Source organism: Coptis chinensis, chromosome 5, assembly GCF_015680905.1.
Source record: "Coptis chinensis isolate HL-2020 chromosome 5, ASM1568090v1, whole genome shotgun sequence".
Taxonomy (NCBI): Eukaryota; Viridiplantae; Streptophyta; class Magnoliopsida; order Ranunculales; family Ranunculaceae; genus Coptis; species Coptis chinensis.
In genome coordinates this window covers 94,681,754-94,704,259 of record NC_141460.1, presented here as the reverse complement: position 1 = coordinate 94,704,259, position 22,506 = coordinate 94,681,754, and the positions used below count along the sequence as shown (strand labels likewise).

The 22,506-nt window shown below is 36.5% G+C and overlaps 4 protein-coding genes and 1 pseudogene across 10 annotated transcripts; 2 read left to right on the top strand and 3 right to left on the bottom strand.

Moving 5' to 3' along the window:
• Positions 1-890: 890 nt before the first annotated feature.
• Positions 891-7,186, bottom strand: LOC147500351 (small ribosomal subunit protein eS27z-like). 2 transcript variants are annotated; one of them, XM_086562023.1, is made up of 4 exons: positions 7,047-7,186; positions 6,803-6,904; positions 1,369-1,397; positions 891-1,280 (listed from the first exon to the last, which is right to left on the bottom strand). In XM_086562023.1, the coding sequence occupies exons 1-4, from the start codon at positions 7,047-7,049 to the stop codon at positions 1,154-1,156; spliced, it is 261 nt and encodes an 86-aa protein (XP_086418149.1). In that variant the 5' UTR covers positions 7,050-7,186; the 3' UTR covers positions 891-1,153. The 2 variants fall into 2 exon arrangements, with proteins under 2 accessions (XP_086418149.1, XP_086418148.1); XM_086562022.1 differs by lacking the exon at positions 7,047-7,186 and having other exon boundaries at positions 6,803-7,039.
• On the top strand, positions 1,740-3,454 carry LOC147500353 (putative disease resistance protein RGA3 pseudogene; annotated as a pseudogene). The gene has a single exon (XR_015195684.1). The product of XR_015195684.1 is annotated as a putative disease resistance protein RGA3 pseudogene (transcript).
• Positions 3,477-5,353, top strand: LOC147500352 (putative disease resistance RPP13-like protein 1). The gene is made up of 2 exons (XM_086562020.1): positions 3,477-5,132; positions 5,218-5,353. Exon 1 carries the CDS (start codon positions 3,807-3,809, stop codon positions 5,073-5,075), a length of 1,269 nt encoding a protein of 422 aa, XP_086418146.1. The 5' UTR covers positions 3,477-3,806; the 3' UTR covers positions 5,076-5,132; positions 5,218-5,353.
• Positions 7,187-7,483: 297 nt separating the features above from the next.
• Positions 7,484-10,257, bottom strand: LOC147500350 (RNA-binding (RRM/RBD/RNP motifs) family protein). The gene is made up of 4 exons (XM_086562021.1): positions 9,684-10,257; positions 8,490-8,591; positions 8,005-8,277; positions 7,484-7,917 (listed from the first exon to the last, which is right to left on the bottom strand). Exons 1-4 carry the CDS (start codon positions 10,122-10,124, stop codon positions 7,867-7,869), a joined length of 867 nt encoding a protein of 288 aa, XP_086418147.1. The 5' UTR covers positions 10,125-10,257; the 3' UTR covers positions 7,484-7,866.
• Positions 10,258-11,452: 1,195 nt separating this feature from the next.
• On the bottom strand, positions 11,453-20,753 carry PRP39 (Tetratricopeptide repeat (TPR)-like superfamily protein). Of its 5 annotated transcripts, none has more exons than XM_086562019.1 (14): positions 20,595-20,753; positions 19,728-20,226; positions 18,990-19,093; positions 17,986-18,215; positions 17,230-17,397; positions 16,734-17,094; positions 16,088-16,231; positions 14,989-15,141; positions 14,790-14,906; positions 13,583-13,663; positions 13,313-13,462; positions 12,922-13,218; positions 12,031-12,135; positions 11,453-11,782 (listed from the first exon to the last, which is right to left on the bottom strand). In XM_086562019.1, exons 2-14 carry the CDS (start codon positions 20,215-20,217, stop codon positions 11,669-11,671), a joined length of 2,514 nt encoding a protein of 837 aa, XP_086418145.1. In that variant the 5' UTR covers positions 20,218-20,226; positions 20,595-20,753; the 3' UTR covers positions 11,453-11,668. The 5 variants fall into 5 exon arrangements, with proteins under 5 accessions (XP_086418145.1, XP_086418143.1, XP_086418142.1 ...); XM_086562017.1 differs by having other exon boundaries at positions 11,453-11,779; positions 20,595-20,729; XM_086562016.1 differs by having other exon boundaries at positions 18,990-19,090; positions 20,595-20,729.
• Between the last annotated feature and the right edge of the window lie 1,753 nt (positions 20,754-22,506).

The window sequence follows — 22,506 nt, the reverse complement described above, 5'->3', positions numbered from 1 at the left end:
GCCTTTTTTATATTGGGCCTCTACTTTTTCAGGCCCGCGAGCTGACAAAACTTACATCACCAATTCACCATTTGGGTCTGGAAGCATCAACACTTTTCTATTACTTTTGGGGTTAAACTAGTATTCTCCCCCAGAATTTGAGCCGAGTAGCTCGGGTTTGGCTGATTTAAGTTCGGCTCAAGCTCGTTCATTTAACTAAATGAGCCAAACTTGAGTCTATATTATAGCTCGCTTAATAAACGAGTTGGATGAAGCTGGCTCGATAAGCTCAAATACCATTATCACAGTGTAAAATAGCCAAACTCGGCTCGTTTAAGCTCGGTCATTTAATTAAATGAGCCAAGCTTGAGTCTATATTAAAGCTTGTTTTAATAAGTATAGTGAAATTCAGCTCAAATTCCACCCCTACCCTAGACGACCCAATTAGGATTTTCCCCCACTAGATGGGAAATTAGGGTCTCTTCCCTAAACACACGGTCAAAATTAGGATTTTCCCCCACTAGATGGATTTTTAATGTTCAATTTTACTTAGGTGGGGGCAGTTGTGTCATTTTCATTTTCAGTTATTTGACCTACAAATTAGCAGTCAAACCAAGTTGACCATATATTTGGAGGAGAGACCCTAATTTTCCGGAGAATACTAGTTAACCCTTACTTTTGTCTGAGTTTAGAAGTGGACTCTAAAATGAGTTTCACCATGTTTCCAGCTACTAGGATTGCAGGCCAAGTGCCATTAATGATTAATCACACTAACAAAAACTAAGCTTCCTGCTCGGGGGATTATGTGCAACAACAGCTACATCCAAAACTCCCTGGACTTCAAAGGTAACAGGAAATAGAATTCTGAGTTTCCAGGCCACCACTGTGGCAATAAAATGGGTGAGATTCCAGAAATGAAATTATAAACTATATATATTAATTATGGCACCAAAAAGTATTGCAAAGTGTGGAATAACTGAACTAAGCAAGACATCCAAACAAAATCTAGTTTGAAAACAGGAAACTTAAGTAAATCCTCATTACAAAAATGATGTCCAGATAGTACTAACTACTAACTCTCTCCACGGAGAAGTATATAATACTGGGCCTTATTTCCATCGCAAAATTGACAACTTGAGCAAAGTTGTAACAGTAGGGATATCTCAGAACACCATCAATCCTTCTTTACCCTAAATGCGCATCCCTCTTTTATTTTTGCTTTACCACCTGATGGCACGGAAAGTGTACTCTTGCAACTTTCACAGGTTATAACGGTTTGCGAGTGGCTAAACATTGTAGTTCTGCAAATACAAAATGAAATATAAACGCGTTGTGAACTATACATGTGATAACCAGAGCACAATAAGCAGAAATCTGATATATACTTACATGTTAAAGCATCCATCGCACCTCACATCCTGCGTATAAACAAGTAATGATTACTTTATAAGGATAGGAGCATTAATAAATAGTGAGGGGTTAATTCAGAAAGTTCAGATTTGATCAGATTAGTATAAATAATATGCAAAAATTTGACGAAAAAAAAATGCATGAGTTTTAACTAATGAAAGCAAACACGTCAATGAGACCACTATACACAGTATAGTAGTATACATAAGATGTTTTCTTTTGGTTTAATTTAGTACTACTTCAACAACTCACAGAAATTTCCTTCCACTTGCATTTTGAAGATAGGTGGGGAAGGACTCTCCATGTTTGTCATTTTTTTATTCTTGTAAACTTCATTTTCTATTATTTATGTAACCAATTTCTAGAATTAATAACTAACTTTCCTAAAGTCAATTTTGCTATAGCTAGATCAGAACCCCATTCTCTTCTCTTTCGCAACACAAACCCTTGAAAGATCTTTCTGCTTTCTTACTATCAAAAAATGGCGGAAGGAATTGCTTTTGGCCTTGCTGAGAAGGTTTTGACTGAGTTAGGATCTCGTGCTATCCAAGAGCTTGGATCAGCTATGGGAGTCAAGAAGGAACTGAAAAAGCTCGGAAGGACTTTATCCACCATCAAAGCTGTACTCTTGCACGCTGAGGAGCTTGAAGTCCGCCAGCCTGAGGTTAGAGAATGGCTTCGAAGGATCAAGGCTGCCGTTTATGAAGCGGATGACATTATTGATGACTTTGCCATTGAAGCTTTGCGGAAAAGACTGGTTCTGCAGGATAGCGTCGTCAATATTGTTCGTTACTTCTTCTTCTCTTCAAATCCTATTGCATATCGTTTTAAAATTTCTCGTAAAATTAGAGATATTAGGGACAGCTTAACTGAGATTCAAGCTGATAGGTCCTTTCACTTGGATACGAGAGTTGAAGAAACTAGAGTGCGTAATGCAGAGAGGGAAAACACGCATTCTCATGTAGACGAATCAAAAGTTTTTGGAAGAGATGTCGAGAAAGAGGAGATTGTAAAACTATTGTTGGACTTGAGCGGAGAAGGCAACCTCTCGATCATTCCCATTTATGGTATGGCTGGCCTGGGGAAAACGACACTTGCTCAATTGGTTTACAAAGATGAGAGAGTAGACCGTACTTTTAATTTAAAATTGTGGGTGTGTGTCGGGGAGGATTTTGATGTTAAGGAAATTACAGAAAATACGATAAAATCTGCCACCAACAGCGAATGTCCTAATTTGGAGATGGACCAGTTACAATCTCGTCTTCGGGTACAACTTAAAGGGAAGAGATTTTTACTAGTTCTGGACGATGTGTGGAATGAAAACAGTGAGAAATGGAATAACTTGAAAGATTTGTTATTAGGAGGTGCAATGGGAAGCAAAATAATTGTAACCACTAGAAGCGAAAAGGTTGCAGTTATAATGGGATCCGTTTCACAATATAAACTGTTAAGGTTGTCGGAAGATGATTGCTGGGATTTGTTCAAGCAAAGGGCATTTGGTTCAGATCAAAAGCAAGGAAAGCCGAACCTTGTGGAAATTGGAAAGGGAATTGTGAGAAAGTGTGGGGGAGTGCCTCTAGCAGCTAAAGCCCTTGGAAGCTTAATGCGGTTTAAGACTGAGGAACATGAGTGGACGAGTATCAAAGATAGTGATCTTTGGAGATTGCCTCTAGAAGAAGTTGGGATTTTGCCTGCATTGAGAATAAGTTATAATCATTTGCCATTCCATTTGAGGCAATGCTTTTCCTATTGTGCTATATATCCTAAAGGTTGGGTAGTTTGGAAGCAAGAACTGATCCTATTATGGGTGGCACAAGGGTTTGTTCACATCAGAGAAAATCAAATCTTAGAAGATATAGCTAATGTGTATGTCAAAGATTTGATGTGGAGATCGTTCTTTCAAGAAGCAGAACTAGATGACTTCGGGGAGATTCAGACTTTGAAAATGCATGACCTTGTTCATGATCTTGCACAATCTGTTGCAGGAACAGAGTACTTCATTGTGGGAAAGGAAACTAAAGGAGACATCCCTAATGGAGTACGGCATCTGAACTCTTGTGAGAAGATTTGCCAGTTGAGTTCGAGAATCCTTGCGTAAACATACAAGCTTACGGACACTTCTTTCTAACTCGAAATTTCTCACTGAGGATATTCTCTCAAGCTTTAAATGTTTACTTGTGCTGGGTTTGCTGGTAGAAACTGGGGAAGTTCCAAGTTCCATTGGTAAGTTGAAGCGCCTTAGACACCTTAGGATTGAGTCTGACTCTGTTACGACTGTCCCCAACTCTATTACTAAGCTGCAAAGTTTAGAAACCTTGATTCTTTTGTGTAGTAAAATTACACTGTTGCCTGGAGAAATCTGGAAATTGCAAAAACTCGAGCACATTTATCTCCATGAGGACACTGTGTTAACATACATGCCATCTGGCTTTAGTCATTTAACTTCTATTCGGACGTTAGGACATTTTTTTGTGGGGAAGGGGATTGGATGCAAATTGAATGAGTTGAATGGACTAATACATCTCAAAGGCCTGTTGAGGATTTTCAATCTTGAAAATGTGAGCAGTGCTAGAGATTGCGTGGAAGCGAATCTAAAGGGTAAGCACAACCTTGCAAGGTTACATTTAGTATGGAATGACGAAGGCGTTAACAGAGTGAAAATTGATTTTGATGTGCTGGGAAACCTGGAGCCACATCAAAATCTTAAAGCGTTGGTCATAAAAGGTTACAGAGATAACAGGTTCCCGCGGTGGATGATGGATCCATTGCTCCCAAATTTAGTCGTGATTGCTCTTGTACAATGTAGAAATTGTCAAAATCTCCCAGCACTTGGTCAACTCCCATCTCTTAAGGAAGTACATCTGGAGGAATTGGATGCTCTCCAGCTCATTGAAGGTGGTAGCGTGGTGAGAAGACAAAGAGAATGGTTCCCATCACTGAAAAGAATTTTCCTTTTTTCTAACCCTAACCTCGAGAGTTGGGTAAAAGAAGAAGAAGAAGAAGTGTCCCTTCATAGCGTTGTTCTGTTGTCTGTTAGCAATTGCCCCAAATTAAGTACAATGCCAATGCTTCCATCACTTGAACAATTGACAATAGAGAAATGTAGTGAGAAGCTGATGCTGTCATTGCTCAAAGTGAATCCAGAAAAGAACGCACCAACCTCCTCCTTACCCAATTCTTCTTCTCTTGCCAATCTGAAATATTTGGATATTTCTTCCTGCGATGACCTTTTGTCTTTGTCGGAAGATGGGTTACAGAACTTGGCTTCTCTTGAAACTTTGAATATTCAATTTTGCCCCAGAATGGTAAGTTTGCCAGAACAAGGTTTAGGGGGTTTAACCTCCCTTGTGTCTCTGAAGATTTCAGATTGCGAAAGCTTGGCTTCTTTGTCTGGCATGAGGTACCTCACTGCACTTCAAAACCTGCATCTTGCCCATTGTGAAAAGATGCATATTCTGGAGGACGACATGGATGGTCTCACTTCACTTCGTACTCTCGAGATTGAAGAGATCCCTAATTTGGTATCAATACCCAAGGGAGTACAGAATGCCACTGCATTAAAGGAGTTTAGCATCATTGATTGTCAGAGTTTGTTGCATGCTCGATGTCAAAAAGATACAGGAGAGGACTGGCTCAAGATAGCTCACATACCAGAAGTCAAGGTCAATCGCATTCGGATACAATAAAAAAAAATCTTCAATGTCAGCTCTCTAGACATCGTCAGCATAGTCACTCTTCTTCAGGTATGTCACTCCACTTCCATCCACAACCAACTTAAATTGATAATATCTGTTGTGCTGTCCTTATCCACATGTTTTCCATTACCAGATGTCAAACCTCACCACACTATGATGTATGATAATTCGTTATTGGGGATTGGGAGGGTTCAACGAGTACACCAAATGTTGTGGGAGACGTCTTATGACTCAAGGTCTAAGTGTTTCTTCTTCCTCGAGCCTGCCTTTTCCTCCAGAAGAAGTGCAACATCTTGCACCCTTGCAGAGTCTATCCATAAGAGGCTTGAAGGGTTAATCTACTTTGACTGACTCGCTAGCTAATCTGCCTGTCCTATGGCCAGGCTTACTATTATATCTCTTTTCTTATTGGTTTCTGTATGATGTCCAAAGCCATTTTTCAGATCTTCTTCTTCAGAGAAATTGTATAGAGAGAGAGATTAGAGATATGTTGATATTTTGAGAGAGTTTGGAGTAGGGTGAGGTTTTGTTTCTATTTTCGGTGGTTAATTACTCAATTACCCCGACGTATAATTCAAATATGAGCGTATATTTGGTTTTTGTTTTCCTACACATGAGAAAAGACCAAAACGTTTTTTTATAATTTGCTAAACACACCAATAATAAGGCTAATTTGGTAATCAACATAGTAATTATTTTTTAAATAGGGACTTTTTTAAAAATATTGCTGATGTGGCTTTCTGTGAGCATATTGGGAGAAACGGATATTAATATAGGTAGGATAGGAGCATTAATAAATAGTGAGGGGTTAATTCAGAAAGTTCAGATTTGATGTGTAGAACGAACTCAAATACATAGTAAACACTGAAAATAATTTAACAGGCTCGGTAACAAAAATTGAAGTCCAGGAAAATTTAACAAGTCTTTATCTAAATTGAATACTCCCAAAAAAATTCGGGACACAATTGATGGAGGATATAATCCAATATAACCTTTTAGGAACTAGGGGGTGTGTGACTCTACCTAGCTGAGATTTGTATATATAGAACGAATGTTTGCGAGGCAAACTATATGTACTAGGAGCAACACCATGTACTATGTATACTATACTATCCAGGATTCGATCAAGAGATTACCGCAAAGTACCTTCGTATATGTAGGCAAATTTGGCACTCATGCCATGACTTTTTGTATCAATTCTATGTATACAATAAGTCCATAAGTATAAATGAGAACCGATCAATCTCTAATCTACCATAAAACAATAAACACACAAGAAAAACCAAAAGCCAAGAGTACTCAAGTGCTCAGTTAACAAAGCTGTAGTTGCGCTCGTCGGTTCTTGCTTGCCAATATAATGCAAAATCTTGTGGTTGTATCAATAGCAACCAAGGAATTGATAACTGAGACAATCTACAGGTTGATAAAATTAGGCATTTAGGACTGCCTACAACGCCATGTCATTGCCAGCACTTCCAAAGAGTGAAGCTAGATCGTATTGTAAATTAGTTCCACACACCACAATACGTCATATAAATATATCACCATAATCATTAAAATGCAACACAACAACCTAAAAAAATACTTTGCTTGCTGATTCACAAATGATTCCGCAGATACTGTGACAACAACCATCCCAACGTATATAAAGATAATCACCAGAACTACGCTACCCATACACTGATACACGTACGCACACACACAAAACCTCAACTTACAAGGAATTTGGAGTTTGGAGAAGGAACAAGACGCTTGTTTTTGTGTTTCTGCTTTTCCAACTCCGCTGGAGGATAAGCAATATCGATATCGTTCGCATGAAACTGACAAAGAAAGAAACAAACATGCATGAGAAACAAACAAAAGAAACATATATTGAATATGCACAACCACAATATATATAAACAAACTCATCATTAAAAGAAACACAAACTCTAAAGAACTAAAGAATATATGGAAACTAACCATTTTGCAGAAGAGAATGAATAAGTTTTAATCCACTGAAAGATTGGCTATGAAAAAAGAGGTGTTACACCGGTAAACACTAAACGATGTTTATATATAGGTTTTGTATACGTAACGAAATTACCAAGGCTGATATATCGGTGATATATTAGCCTTTATTTTCCGAAATTACCACTAGGAAAGATTTAACCTAAATATCTTTCTAAAAAAACATTGGTTTAGATCTTTCCTTAAATATTGGGAAGAGACAATAGACCTTGTGATTCCTAGAGATGAGGGAGCGTGTTTTTGGTTGTGCTCGTATGGTCATAGCAGTTGTGACCACATTTTGAGGCTGTTTCACAAGCAACTGCATTGAATTTCCTGACGAAAATTTTGGAAAAAATTGTAGCTCTACTAAAATAAACAAAACAGATACTTCAAGAATTTAATGCCTCTTTTCCCATGTAAATCCACCACAGGAACAACTTCAATTTCTATATTGTGCGTGACCACAAAGGCCTACTTAAATCCGGTCCCAAGTAATATGCAAAATAACATCTTGTCAAATGACTGCTGTGTCAACATCAATATATGAAACACAGATAAAATGGCTATGATCATTAACAAGCATTATATCTAAGTTCTCCGCATGAAAACCATGGACATACAAGAGGGAAATGCATTACTAAAAGGAAGAGTTTCAAACACCCTCTCAAAAACCCAGGTGGGTACTTCTACAAAAGCAACCATGCAAACACTTGCACCCATTTCATTGCTTCAGTCATTTCTGGGTATTGAATTCAAAGATGTATACTTGACAAGTTAGCATGGCCTTTTCTCATCGCTTCCCCTGTGCTAAGCTGACACGCATTGCTCGCCCTTCTAATTCCTGAAAAATAATGCAGAGAAGCTTATACCATGATAATCCAAGAAATTGTAGTTAAAGTATTGAAGAGGGAAAAAGTTGTTTTATTACCACTCCATTGAGAGAATTAAGTGCAACTTCCATTTCTTCCCTTGTCGCATAGCACACAAAACCGTAACCACGAGACTGCCCTGTATCCCCATCATATAGTACTCTAGCTCCTACCACAGTTCCATGCCCTTGAAAAGCTTCGTTCAAAATCTCGTTAGTGACTGTCCATGATAAGTTCCCTACAAAAAGTTTGTATTCTGTCTCAGGATACAGAGGTGTTTTAGGCTTTGGTTTGTCGGCAAAGTTAACTCTCAACGTTCGACCACCATATAACTGAAAATAAAGCTCAATTAGTCCCTTCAATGGATAAAAGATACATTTGCATGTCAGAAGTATTGGAACCGAGAGCGAGATCCTATTTTTTCTTTAGACTTCTGAGAGAGTTAAAAGGCTTTTTCTCAATGTTTACATGAAGACGCAAAAACAGAATGAAAAGCACAAACAAGCAAACACATCCACATATATAGATAATAAAAATTGCTTACACTGCCATCAAGATTTTGAAGAACTGTGTTGCAATCTTCAATGCTGCTCATGGTAACAAATGCAAATCCTCTACTTTTTCCAGTGGTCCTATCATAAAGCACCTGAAAACATTAAAATCTATGGATTAGTCCCCTGGATGCGTGCAACAGCCAAGTCTCAAAAATAGTGTAAAAAGAGAAATGAAATCTCAGAGCAATCAACCCTTGTTACTTGGATTGCTAGGAACAATTTTAGTAGTAACTTGTCAATATATACCTGGAAAGCTTGAGAACGCGTACTATATATTGACGGATTCTATTTCAGCATTCGCCAATAAAATTCTGTTTTCAAATATGGACAATGCAATTCAAATACCAAAACTAATGAATTGAATTTTGAACAGCTCCTGTTAGTGCTACCGATAGACTTGCCTGACCTTGATACTTATGATTCTGTAGTCTTCAACCCTTCTAAATGCATATACATATAAGGCAAAATGGCCTACTTCTTATCAATGTTTTAAAACACGAAAGTGTGGGATGAGGCGTTTGACCATCCCATGAGGCGCATAAGCCTCCAGTGCGTGATTCTTAAAATTTCCTAATATGTAAGTATAAAGTTCTAAGTCGTACAAATTTAAAGTGAAGAAACAAAAAATGAATAAAATGAAGTAAACTTTATGGTACATGATTATATACAACAATTTATTCTTAAACTTGGGATTTATGTAGACTTTTATATCATTAAGAGTTAACAATTATATACTCCATTTTGCAAGACAAGCTAAGAGGGGAATACATAGATTGATTAAAGAAAGTTTAAAAGTTAAAGTACTCACAAAATGTTAAGGATGGATTTGTTACGTACACCAATACTATTTAAAGTTGATGTCTACTTACACTAAAAAATCACAGAAATCTAAAATCAAAAATCAAAAATCAAAAAAGTCATGGCCTAATTTTTTTGCAATGGAGGCTTACGCCTACGCTTCAAGAACGCCCTTTTAAAACAATGCTTCTTATTGACTCATGCATTCTGAGTTTTAATTGGTTCTGAATAAGTAATTCCTCCACTTTTTTGGCTAATAGATAATTAACAATCAAATCCCTCCATTTATACAATCACCATACCCCTGTTCGCAAAGCTTATCTGAGATATGTTTTTAAAGAATATAATAAATCCTATAGCTATTAAACTTAAGATGATATACACACCTCAACTAGCTCTGGACTTGCATAATCTTGAATTATTCCAGCAAGCTGAGCACTATCACAATTATAAGGCAAATTTCCAAAGTAAAGCTTAGTGTTAGAAGGAACTTCAATTTCAGCTGGAGCTTCAACTGCAACTTCATCTTCTACTTCTACTTCTACTTCTACTTCACTTAACTCCTCTCCTACTTCTTTTTCTTCCACCACTTCCTCCACATTTCCCACCTCGACTGCACCAGCCAACTCTTCCTGTATAACAGAAGCTGCAATCCTCACATTTCTCCACTTGTTAGAAAGTGAGTCAACCAAATGACCATGTGATATTGAGGCCACTTGTAATGTCCTTGTACAATTGATACTGAAAACAATATTTGATGATGAGACATGCTTTGAGTTGATAAGTGTCGAGAAACATGAACTTATGGTTGCTCCTGCTACAGCCATGTAACCAGAACTGTCACTGGTGGTGGAAGGTAGAAGAATGGTAGTTTTTACAGTTATGGACTCATGCCATATAGTGTGTTATCTAGGTTGATGTGGAGGGTTTGTGTCCAATGAGAGCGGGTAAAAATCACAAGGGATAAGGTTTCAAGTATGGGCCGGAAGAAATGATATCCCATATTTGAGGATTCCAAACCTGCCCCTCCAACGCTGGTAACAGGATTCTAAACCCTCCTTACCAAAACTCTTCTGCCGTAGTCACTACGAGCAATTTAAATGACGATACATTGGCATAGATCATATGCAAATTACCCATTGCCAGGATGTTTAGCTTCAAGTCTGTGTGTAAATCATGGCACAGATTGAGTACCAATATTTGTGTTCCCAGGCTAACGTAATCATGTCCAGTACACAACATCTTGTTCAATGTTTGCCCGACTTCTCCTTATTTCGCCCGAGACATATTGGCTGTTGCTTGCACATATTATACTAAGATATTAAAGAAATATGGAGTAGCTATTGAGTACAATGTCATAAACCTGGAAAGAGGGAATGAAGACGTCAAGATTATGCTCAGCAATGCCAGATTTATCACAACTTAAACCTATTTTGAGATGTATTCCTCATAGTCACTAGTTGGTTCCCGGAAAATACCAAGTTTCCAACCATTTGATACAGGCATACAGCATATGCATCAATGAAGCTCCTTGCAGACATAATAACCATCACAGCGTGTTGATCTCATACCGTACCGAAATGTTTTTGCTATTCCATCGAGTATCAGATGGTTTTGAATACGAAAGATACATTGAAACCCCAGTATCAAATTTATGTCTCTATGTTTTGCTACAGTTTAAATCTTTACCGTATAGATCCGAGTTTTATATCTAAGTCCGACTTACCAACTCACTAATCATTGTAATAGAGGGTTATTGAAGAGGCAATGTGAATTTCATACAAGTATTTAAACGATGTCTATTCTGTGATAATTCCTGTATATATACGCTAACTGCGAAGCTGCTAAGTAGAATCAAATCTACCCTAAAATCTTTTGCTAAGTGGAGTAAAATCTCACATTATCCAGTTTTTTCGCATTGGTTTGCTGAACGAGATAAATTATATAACATAATTCCTTAAATTGTAATCAATTATTATATTGGTTTCCATCAAGTTAACAGACATCGATTAGGCGACAGCACTTTTTACTTTTAACATCGAAACTTTGGAATGTGTAAAATGCTGTTCCAGCCTTGTGAACTAGATGAGTAACATACTGCAAACGATAATATAAAGCCCATCGCACAAGCTGCAAAATCTAAATCTGAAAGGAGTGAACGAAGCTAAATTGCATTAACATCTAGAATACACTTCCTTTTTCACTTTGGGTTAATCACGACTGACACCATGGAATCTGCAACACTTTTATAGCCCGGACCATCGTAGCTAACCCACACCTCACTAAATTAAGACATCGCCAAAGAGAAAGAACAGAAACGGATATCAAGTTTCACATGTGGCAAAATTGGAGGAAATATTATTTTGCCAGATCAATAATAACTGCTTCCATAGTACGCCTGAGAAACTGGAGCAGATTGCTGAGTTGGAGCAAAGGCAGCAGTTGCTGGTTGTAATTGTGCATAGCTCTGCTGTGGATAAGGCTGCTGAAAGCAGCATAAAAAAGAGATGTATAAGAAGTTAATAAACACTAGCTTTATGCTCATCTCTTTAGTTAAGGGTCAAAGAACATAAACCCTCTACTTTGATTAAGCTATTTGATTTACTGTTGCGACCAGGTCATTCTACTGCATGACAGTAGGAATTTACCTGATATCTAACATTTTCAAGAATACCAATACATAAAAAACCCAGAGACAGAAATTTAGTAACCAGAGACGAGAAATGATAGTACCTGGGCTGGGTAGGACGGGGGATAAGCACTGTAAGCAGCAGTTTGTGGAGCTGAAACAGGGACTTGCGGAGCAACATACGTGCTATTGTAACCACCATAAGCTGCCTGCAAAATCACAAGTAGAAAAAAATATAATATATTTAAAACCGAGATAACATATTATTATGAGTCCGAATTTGTGGACAAGTCTGTCCACAAACATCAGTTTCTTATTGGTTAACAGTTTTTTTGGTCACTTTTAACAGTTTTTTTGGGCAGTTTAATAGTTTTTTCGGGCAGCACTCCACCAATCACCAGCTGCTGTTTTGTGGACAGCAAATAGTTGCTTGTCCACAAACATATTTCGTATTATTATATGTAGGCCTCTTACATTATAATTTGCACATAGGGAAGGTTATAACGGGTTTTCTCCACACCCAATGAGATTTCAAATTCAAAGGCAGTACTTAGCATGATAATGTAGGTCTATGGACAAATGAATTGCATAAAGACCCAGGTTAGACAACCCATGTAAATTGGTATTTCAATTATATTTTCCTTCTCAACTTCCACCCAGCAAAACGAATCTCAAATGAGATCTAGAAAAATAGTTTGTCGTCCATGAGAATGAAGGTCTGCAACAGTAATCACTTATGAACGAAGTTTTTTGTGGTTGGAACTTGGAAGGATAATATGACTCGGGTGTAAAAGAACCTACACAGTTGGAAATCCATTGCAAATAGTATGCATTGTTTAAACACATTCTTCTGTAAACATAGTATTCTGCTAAAGAAAGAAGAATTGGAAGTACAATATTTTCCCGTCATTCAGACATCAAATCAAAGCAAGAACACTAACATATTGTTATCTGAAGTTCAACTGAAAGTAGAATTCAAAGAATGTAGTTTTTACCTGTTGGGTATAGCCAGGATATTGTTGTCCCTGTGCTTGTGGGGATGGCATCCATGCCTGAGGTTGCACCCCGTAAGCAGACCACTGATTCTGTGCATTTGGGTAAGCCCCCATTGCCGCTTGGGCTGCTGATGGGACACTGGCATATGATTTGGCAACTTTCGTTTTGTCTGAAGCTAAAAAATCTTCAGCACTCCGTTTTCTTGATTCCGATGAGCTCTTATGGCTTAAAAAGAGCTTTGCATGTCGATCACTAGCTTTCTTGTTTGTTTGTACATCTCCAAAAAGGTCCAAAAACTACATAACACAAACGAAAAAATTTAAAAAAAAACAAAATCGATCGAAAAGGAAACCGAATATATCCCATTCACACATTTTAAAAGAGTGGTACCTCCAAATATATGCTTGATAAATCTTCTCGGTCGGTAGCACTAGGGGCGTTTGGGTTATCAAAGTTGGGCACTATAAACTTTTCCACCAATGAATCTATATAGTTGATTCGCTTTGGAACCAAGTGAACTGATTCTAGATGAATTAGAGCCTGCAAATTTCAGGCAAGTAAGGTAACGTGGTTAAAAGAGTGAAAACTGAAAAATCTTAAAAGTGATAAAAAAATATAAAGATTGGTTGAGGTGTTTGAGTGAGGGGGTAGGTAACAAACCTCTAGAAAAGGTTTTGAGAGTTCCACGTGCTCAAGAGCTCCATCGAGAATTTCCCTAGCTTTCTCCAAATTTCCTGCAACCTACAGTATACGGTAAAAAAATTAAGTGAAACGAGTGTTATGCTGGTTACTGTGGGAAACAATAAACCACAACACCACGGACTATAGCCATCAGTTCTACTCCCATGTCATGTCTAAGCAAAATGGTTTATGAATTCTACAGGAGATACTAGCAGAACTTCAAAAATCCTGGAACATCAGGTTATGCCAAAGGTGATTAAGCATACCACCACTATCTGAGAGAAATGGTATTGGTTCTCACTCTCTAAGCTAACTACTCTAGAGAAAAACAGAACAAAATGCTTGTCCCTCAGAGAAGGAATTTTACTTCTTTATAGGTTGAAAAAGAAATTTACTGCAATTAGGTTGAAGGAAGAAATAGTACTCCAAAGTTCAAACAGAATTTGGATGATACCCTTCAGAGAAACACAAACTAATATATAATATATATATATATATATATATATATATATATATATATATTTGTCTTTTTCTTTACATATTATTTCAACCAATAATCATACAAGGAATCCACAGGCCAATTTTAAAATCCCAACCAACAAACAAAAAGAACCAAGTTACTGCATATAGCAATAGAAGAACTTACCAAGATCAGTTAAAGGGCAATTAGGGCATGCTACTTGCTCTTCAGTTTCATATGTCGTCTAGTCATTTATCTATTTAATTCTTCATTTTAACAGTTTATACAGAGTGTACATGATGTCAGCTATTTATGCTTAAGCTGACACGAAAAGGAGAAATATTTCTCATGATTCTTCACTTTTTAGAGAGAGATACGTGTAGAATTCCTAATTTTAGATTCTTGCTGACATCTTGCAAAGGTATCCACTACTGATTATTGGCCAGTTTAACAAATATAGTTGAATCCATTCTAACAAGATGCAATCAATCTTCTATTTTAAGTTTTATACTGCAGCTACGAAAACCACATTGTAACCTATTGTAATCATTTCACTAATTTATGAATTGTGTTTTATCGAAAAAAAAAACCTGAAGTTCTATACCTCTAGCTAACAGTAAAATTGATTCTGAGAAATGGCCAATAAAAGATAACAATCATATTTAACCCCTATGTAATGCATACACCTCAAAGGAGACCGACTAGATATAGTTAAGCATCTATTACCAGATATTGAAATCGTGCATACTGAACAAATAACATGGGCAACGTCTGCGACTGCTCTTTTCCTTTCTCAGTTGCAATGGCCTGGTCATACAAGGAAAAAGCATCCTCCGTGTTTCCCTGCAATTTAAACACACACACGGCTTAAAACATACAACAGCATGAACATCAGTGAGACTGGCAGCCTGTCAGATTATATTACCAGTCGATGTTCCATGTTAGCATGCTTAATGATGGCTTCCAGAAGACCGGGAGATATTCCAGAATGCACATGTTGATATGCCTCACGAGCTCCTGCAATATTTCCAGTCTGCTCTCTAAATTTTGCGGCAAATAGGTGAATTTCTGGCTGTCTCTGCAGACCCATTCAAAAAACAAAACAAGATAAAATAAGAGCAAACTAAAACAAAACAGAATTACAATAATGTTAGTAACATCATTAGCACTTTTCCAACAAAAACCTGAACCCAACTTGAAAATGTAACCAATCAAAGACAAACAACCTTGAAAATTTAACCAATAATAAACATAACCAGTTATATTACTGCAAAATTTAGGTTCAAAGAACACACTGCATAAGCAATATATTATATTTGTGAGTCACAAAAGACAGGACCATAACAAGGTTACGATTTTCATTTTATCAATATCTTATGAAGTTCATCAAAAGATATTTGTAAATCTTATAATATCCAACTTCATGTCACCAACAATATATACCAAATGCCAACTTCTTGAGAAACTGCAAGCAATATTTTCCTACAAGCTCATTCACATTCGTGATACAGGATTGCCTTGGTAGAATATTTAGTAAGATTAGTGTTTCTCTGCTTTATTTGCCTACGTTATCACGACTGCAGTAAATATATATGGATATCAATACTCAAGGCCCTGTTGTTAGCTAAATTTTGGATTATTTGGACCCGGAACCTAGTTTGTATTTCAAGACAAATTTACTCCTATAAACAAGGTGATACAACTTTATACTCCAAATTGTAGAGATATGGGAATAGCTATCCACTAGTAGCACAGATCATGTAATTGCAGATCTTTTATCATCGAAATAGTTTTGTTCATTAAGCAAGAAGCCAAATACGGTTGTCGGCACACCCAGAACTTCCCCCCACCCCCTTCGAAAAATAAAAAGCTAAAACTAAATAAAACAATGTTTCTATATTTAGACTCCCTCTGGGGTCTGGGTTGAAATTTAATAAAGTAACACAAATACAAAATAAAATTAGATGTAGCTTTAAAAAAAATTGATCATGTACATGAAGAAACACTGAATGCTCAGGTCTTACCTTGACAAAGGTTTGTGTAGCACGTGCAAGAGCATCATTAGCAGAATCCATACTTCCGCTGGCCTCCATGCACAGAACATAACGTATCCAGAATTCAGAATAGTTTGCACACGCAATTAGACATCTTTCGTACAACTTGACAACCTGAAATAGAACAGAAAACATCATGAAGCTTGTCCAATAAGTTGGACTCTGAAAAAAAAAGGGGGAAAAATGAACACGGCAACAAAGGGCTATGCACAAGGAGTACTCCATTTGCTGAACAGGAAGGCCCCTCATATACGAAAAGAGGGACCATCCTTGCCTGATAGAAGATGGTTAGGGTGATAAAGATACCTGCAAGTATCAATTAGAATTTCAAATTTTTACTATACAACACATATCATGAACCTAGAACATCCACTCACAAATAAGTGTTTAAAGTACTTAGCCTCATAATTACCAATTAGGTGGCCCCCGTTTTATAAGTTGCTTCATCCAACGCTTTAGCCAATTAAGCAAATAATGCACCAAATATGGCTTAACTGTAGGTCCATATCCATTTGAAGCAGTATCCAATATATAGTTAACAAGCAGAATAACTAGAAGCTATAAAGCACGAAAGACTATCTGATAGTCACAGATGGTGAAATGAACTCATACATACCTTGTTAAAGTCATCCACTCTCTCAATGAAATCAAGATAATTATGCCAATTTTCAAGTTCGGAACCATTGAGAGGTCGCACATGAAAGTAAGGCCTCCTTATAGCAGTTTCAAACCCAATGATCTTAGAATCGAACTCTTTAGACTTTTTATACATCTCTTCCCTGATGGCAACATACTTTTCCAACTCTTCTGCTTCAGTTAAGCCAGCACCTGCGGAGTGAGAATGTTCAGCACCATCATGACAAACCTCACCCTCAGTTCCTTGACTAGTAACTTCCAAACTCGCAGATGTCACAGCAGCAGCTTCCTCAGCAGTCCGTAGTTCTGATAAAGGCCGACTTCCAGCTAACTCCTTAAAGCTATAACAGAAAACAACCAAAATAAAATACATATAGAGAATCCGTCATACACATGAACACACACCAATATAGACCCACCAAAAGATAAAACAAACAAACAAAAAAAGAAAAAAGAGGGGAAGCAGAGAGAGATACCTGCCGAAGTAGCGGTCAAGTTGTTGATTAGGATTCTCTAGTATTCTTGTGTAGATTGTAGCAAGCTGGGACCACTCCTGATGTGAGTATTCATACTCTATATACTTATCCCACAGGGGATATGATAAATAATCTGTTCCAACAAATGCCAGCCCCCGCTCAAACAGTCTGAGACATCATAAAATACAAAATGTCGTTATGCTATGCTGAGTGCACAGTCAACAATTGAACTGCATTCACGAAAAAGGGAGACTAAGTTCTACTGTTTTAACGACTCTAAAATCCTATGACACGAGGCACAAATGTCCTGCATTTACCTTCCTGAATAAAACCATATAATGTCCGTGAAATGGAGCAGAGGTTCAGGCCATCTTAGACCTTAACTGAACATAATCTTCACAGCAGCATTGGGTATCGATGCACGGGCACCATGATTCCCTCAGTCTCAAAGTTAAAGACAGCAGTAATTCATGGAGAACTATAGGACTATTATACAGGCCTTTGGAGGAGTAAAATGGAATGGGTATGAGGATGCAATATCATTTCAAAACAAAACCATATAGAAAATTGAAATTGTTACTGAATAATCCAAAAAAAAAAGGTTTGCACAATAGAGAACAACTTTCTAAAGTTCATCCCAAACCATCCCACCTTACAAGTGAAGTATCACTGTTGCAGGCACCAAAATAGGGTTAGAAAGTCATGCCAGCATGATTTCTATAGTAATAAAACGTCACTAATTAGAAAGATAGTTACCTTCGAACTGTGTCTTGATCACCGTAGGTAGATATGGCAAAGACGCAGTAGTGCAACCACATATCCACGGAATAGGTCACCCCTTCAACAGCTCGTTCAAAGACCTCAACAACTTTGTCAACAGAGGTCAGTCGATGCTCATGTTCAGCATATTTCTTCCAATAACCATAACACAAAGGGAACTCTGCTAGAAAAGCATCATATATTTTTCGAATTTTCAGTATGTTGTCCTGCAACACGAGAAAGATGTTTTTTGATAAGTACCATTTATTGATTAGGATGTAAATGGGATACATATGTAAGAGAGAATCTCACTTGCAGGGTGCAACCAGTAATACCTTTTTTTTTTTTTTTTTTTTTTTTTTTGGTGCAACCAGTTATACTTTGGGGGGCCAGACACTTCCCAAGACATAGTTCCCATTCTAAGGAACACCTTAGTAAAAATACACCCCTAAGACAACCCAAATTACAATCTCTTGGCCAACTACAATCCGAAAGTTAGACAATAGATCAAAAATTTCTACCTCATCACTAACAGCTACCTCATCATGGTTAACATTATCATTCTCCTGAAAGTAGTCCAAAAGAATCCGATAGGAGCATTCTTACCAACAGAAATTTGGATTTTAAGGTCCAACTTTAATAAATGGATCAGTTTTTTTAAAAAAATAAAGAAAGTAAAATCTTCCTAGAACTAATTTTTCTTGAAACCTATAACGAGTTTACATTCTTCCTTTTTCTCTAATCAGCTTCAATCTTCTTTTCATCTATTTCAAGAATATTCAGCTCCAAACTTCTTTGTGCGATGAATCAACCAATAAATGTGGACCAGAACGTAATATAAGTGTATGTACCCCTCTGACACGTGAGCATTCAACTTTTGGGAGAAAAACTTATAGACATACAGAATCCTTCTCTACAGATGCCAAAATATACTTATTGTCACTTACAGGTACCAAGATATTGCAACTCTGAAATATAGTTCAAAAGTCAAGCAAACAAACCTCTGCCACCCTCTCCGTTTCTTCAATAAGGGAAGTCCAAGAATTAAAATCCAAAGAATTTGCCTTCACAATGCTCCATAATCTCTCCTCTTCAGTAGATACTGCTGGCAATGATTAGAACTAAAGTCAGAACAGATTCTAAAAGTATACAAGATTGTATACAATAAAAAGGACAAAAACAAAAGACGTCACTAAAAACATATTATCTTTCTACAGGAACGAAATTTTGGAATTACCTAATGTGTCTAATGCTTCTCAAGTCTTTACAGATATTGTACAAAAAAGACCATGAAGTTTTGGGGGAGATTTTTTTGATTTCCCTAAAACCAAAACACCATGTGGGATGGAATTTGAGATTTCTTCTTTCCATCTCCAGCAATCGATGCAAAATGAATGTCTACTATTAGATGGATGTGTTCCTTCATTTCTTGTGGGTATGAATGGGCTTCAATAAGCTTCTACGGAAACAAAATTTTCCACATGATTTTCTTTTTACTAATGGAACTTTGTACGTATAAACTATTGTACCAATCATTTGTTTTTTATACCGAACTGGTCTGATTATCAGGGGTATGCCATTTTTATTACAAGTTCTATTTGCCTACTTTATTGAAAATACTCATATTAATATTAAAGTTTTCAAGTTTAAGTGATACATGATTCACAATTTAACGACCTTGCAAGCAATAGCTGATAAGTCAATAACAAATAGCTCGTCATTTATGAAGAGAGTAATACCAGGGACGGCATCATATTGTAGCTCAACAGCAGCTGCACTAGCATCATGAGAAGCAGTACCATTCACATCGTGTCCTACCGAAGCAATATGTCTAACATCATCAACACCATTGCCATTCATAGAAGAATAATAACCACCAGCTTGAGTAGAATCAACAGCTGCATTTTCCTGGCTAACAGGATTCCCAGTAGTATCAACCACTGGTACAGTTGTCGTATCATCATAAGTTGACGTAACAGGAGCATCTTGCATGACTACATTTGGATCTGAACCATATGCACTTCCATCACCTAAAGTAGACCCATCTGACACGGCATATACACCCCCATCCGTCATCTCAACCGAATTCAAATCACCGGTAACAAAAGCACCACCATCTTCAGTAACAGCATTAGAGTTTATTGTATTGTAATCTGCTGGAGTATATCCAGTTGATGCATAGTCCTTGCCAGTTGCTGTTTCAGCAACTACAGTTTCACTATCTCCCATTACACCTATCTAGACAAACAAACAGATATCTTTCAAAACACGAAACCACTAAACATCAAACTAACCAAATTACACAAACACGATAGAAAACTATCCATAAAGTGTGAAATTCAATCTTGCTTCTTAACTTATAAAACCAATATATAATGCAAAAAAATAGACTTAATAATCTAATTACCATGTCCTTTTTTCTCAAGTATTCAAATTCAACGTAATAGTAAACACATCTTAAACCGTATCTTGCTTATTTAATCAATCAAGTATAACTTCAGTGAAGTAATTTAATAACGAGATTTAGCTAAAACCCTAAAATCATAATTAACTAGGGTTTGCAAATACAACACTGAAACAGAAATTAAATATAAAAAAATGCTTACGTCAGCGAGAACGAGAGTGGAAATGAATAACAAGTGATGTGAGAAGAGTTTTGAAAAAATAGGTTTGTGGGTTTGCTTTTTATATAGATGGGTTTTTTGGAGTGGGGAGAAATTTTTTGGAGCGAGAGTAATAACTAGGGCAGCTATCCCATCCTGTTTTTTAGATTTATAATTACACGTGTTATTCGCACGTGTCGGTTTTTTTTTTCTCTAGAAGATTTTATTACTGTTATCTTATAGAGATACGAGTTTTCATGGATTTAATTTTTCGAGAGATGGATCTTACGGACTCCAAGAAGTTATGCTACTTTTGGATTATTGAATATATATTCCGATTTGAATGGTAGCTACTTAACAGTCAACCCATAGGCTTTGCCCCTATTGTCTTGGTTACATATACTATAACTAGATTTTGGACCCGGGCATACGCCCGGGATCTATTAAATATTTTGTGTGCTAAAAAGGCTTTATAAAATGTCTCACACAAATTTTCGAATCAGAATATATTTTTATTGAAAATAAATCAAAATATGTTAATGAAAGCGGCGATTATACAAGCATAAGTACTTAAAACTAAGAGATCAAATTGAGATAGCATCTTCACTTTATGGTTTAGGATATTAATCCATAATTTTCAAATAAAATTATCTTAAACTCGATCTAATTTGTATAATAGTTTTCTTAGATTTATGGTGATTTAGCGGAAATTTTCGAATCGAATATATTTTATTGAAAATAAACCCGAAATACGCATGAACGGCGATTATAGTTATAAAAGATTGGAAACTAAGGGATCAAATTGAGATAGCCGATAGCGGTAATGATTATGGTACATAAGTACTTGGAAACTAAGGGATCAAATTGAGATAGCCTCTTCACTTTGTGGTTTAGGATATTAATCCGTAATTTTCAAATGAAATTATCTTAAACTCGATCTAAATGTATAATAGTTTTATTATATTTATGGTGATTTAACGGTAAATCATCACCGCTCGGCTACGTACTAATGTGTACAAATCACTAAAACAGTTGATTGTTTCCATATCCTCAAAGAATACACTACTCCCACTTGAAAAATTTATCACATGAAGCGTGTCCTACTTAATCCGAGTGTCGTAGTTATATTAAATTATTCTAAAAAAATATTAGCAACTATGCATAGCTATGAGATATAAAAATTATATTAATTACACGATTAAATTTCTTGCACCACTCTCTATAAAAAGAAAGCATCAAACCTTGATAAAACTCATCGACTTATTTTCATTGCTAGTTTTAACAATAGAAGTTTGATTGAAGCTTTTTGAGAATGTCCAATTTGGTGAAGATAATATTGAAGCTACTTGAATAGCAAGGCATTCCCAATCACAATGAAAGAAGTATGATAAACACTACTTAAAATGCAAAACTATATTTGTCGAGACATTTATTCCCCCTACATATAATACAAATATATTTGAGGGTTATTAGTTGAATGCATTTGCATCAAGTTTATGATTTTCCATTAATTATTCTTTGAGGTTAGTTTAATGTAGTATGTTGCGCCGGTTTCAAATTCTCATTAATTATTCTTTTGAAGTTAGTTCAATCACATTTAAATCAAGTTTCCGATTTCCTATCAATTATTATTTAAGGTTAGTTCAAAAAGCAATTGCATCCATTTTATGATATCCCGTTACTTATTCATTATGGTTAATTCAGTACAGTTGCATCCAGTTTTTGATGTTTCGTTAATTAGTATTTGAGATTAGTTTATTGCATTTGCATCGAGGTTCTAATCTCTCGTTAATTACTCTTTGAGGTTAGTTCAATACATTTGCATCCAGTTTCTGATTTCCTGTTAATTGTTTTTATAAGTTAGTTCGATAGTTTACAATTTCTATACAGTTTGCATACATGTAAGAGTCTGTTT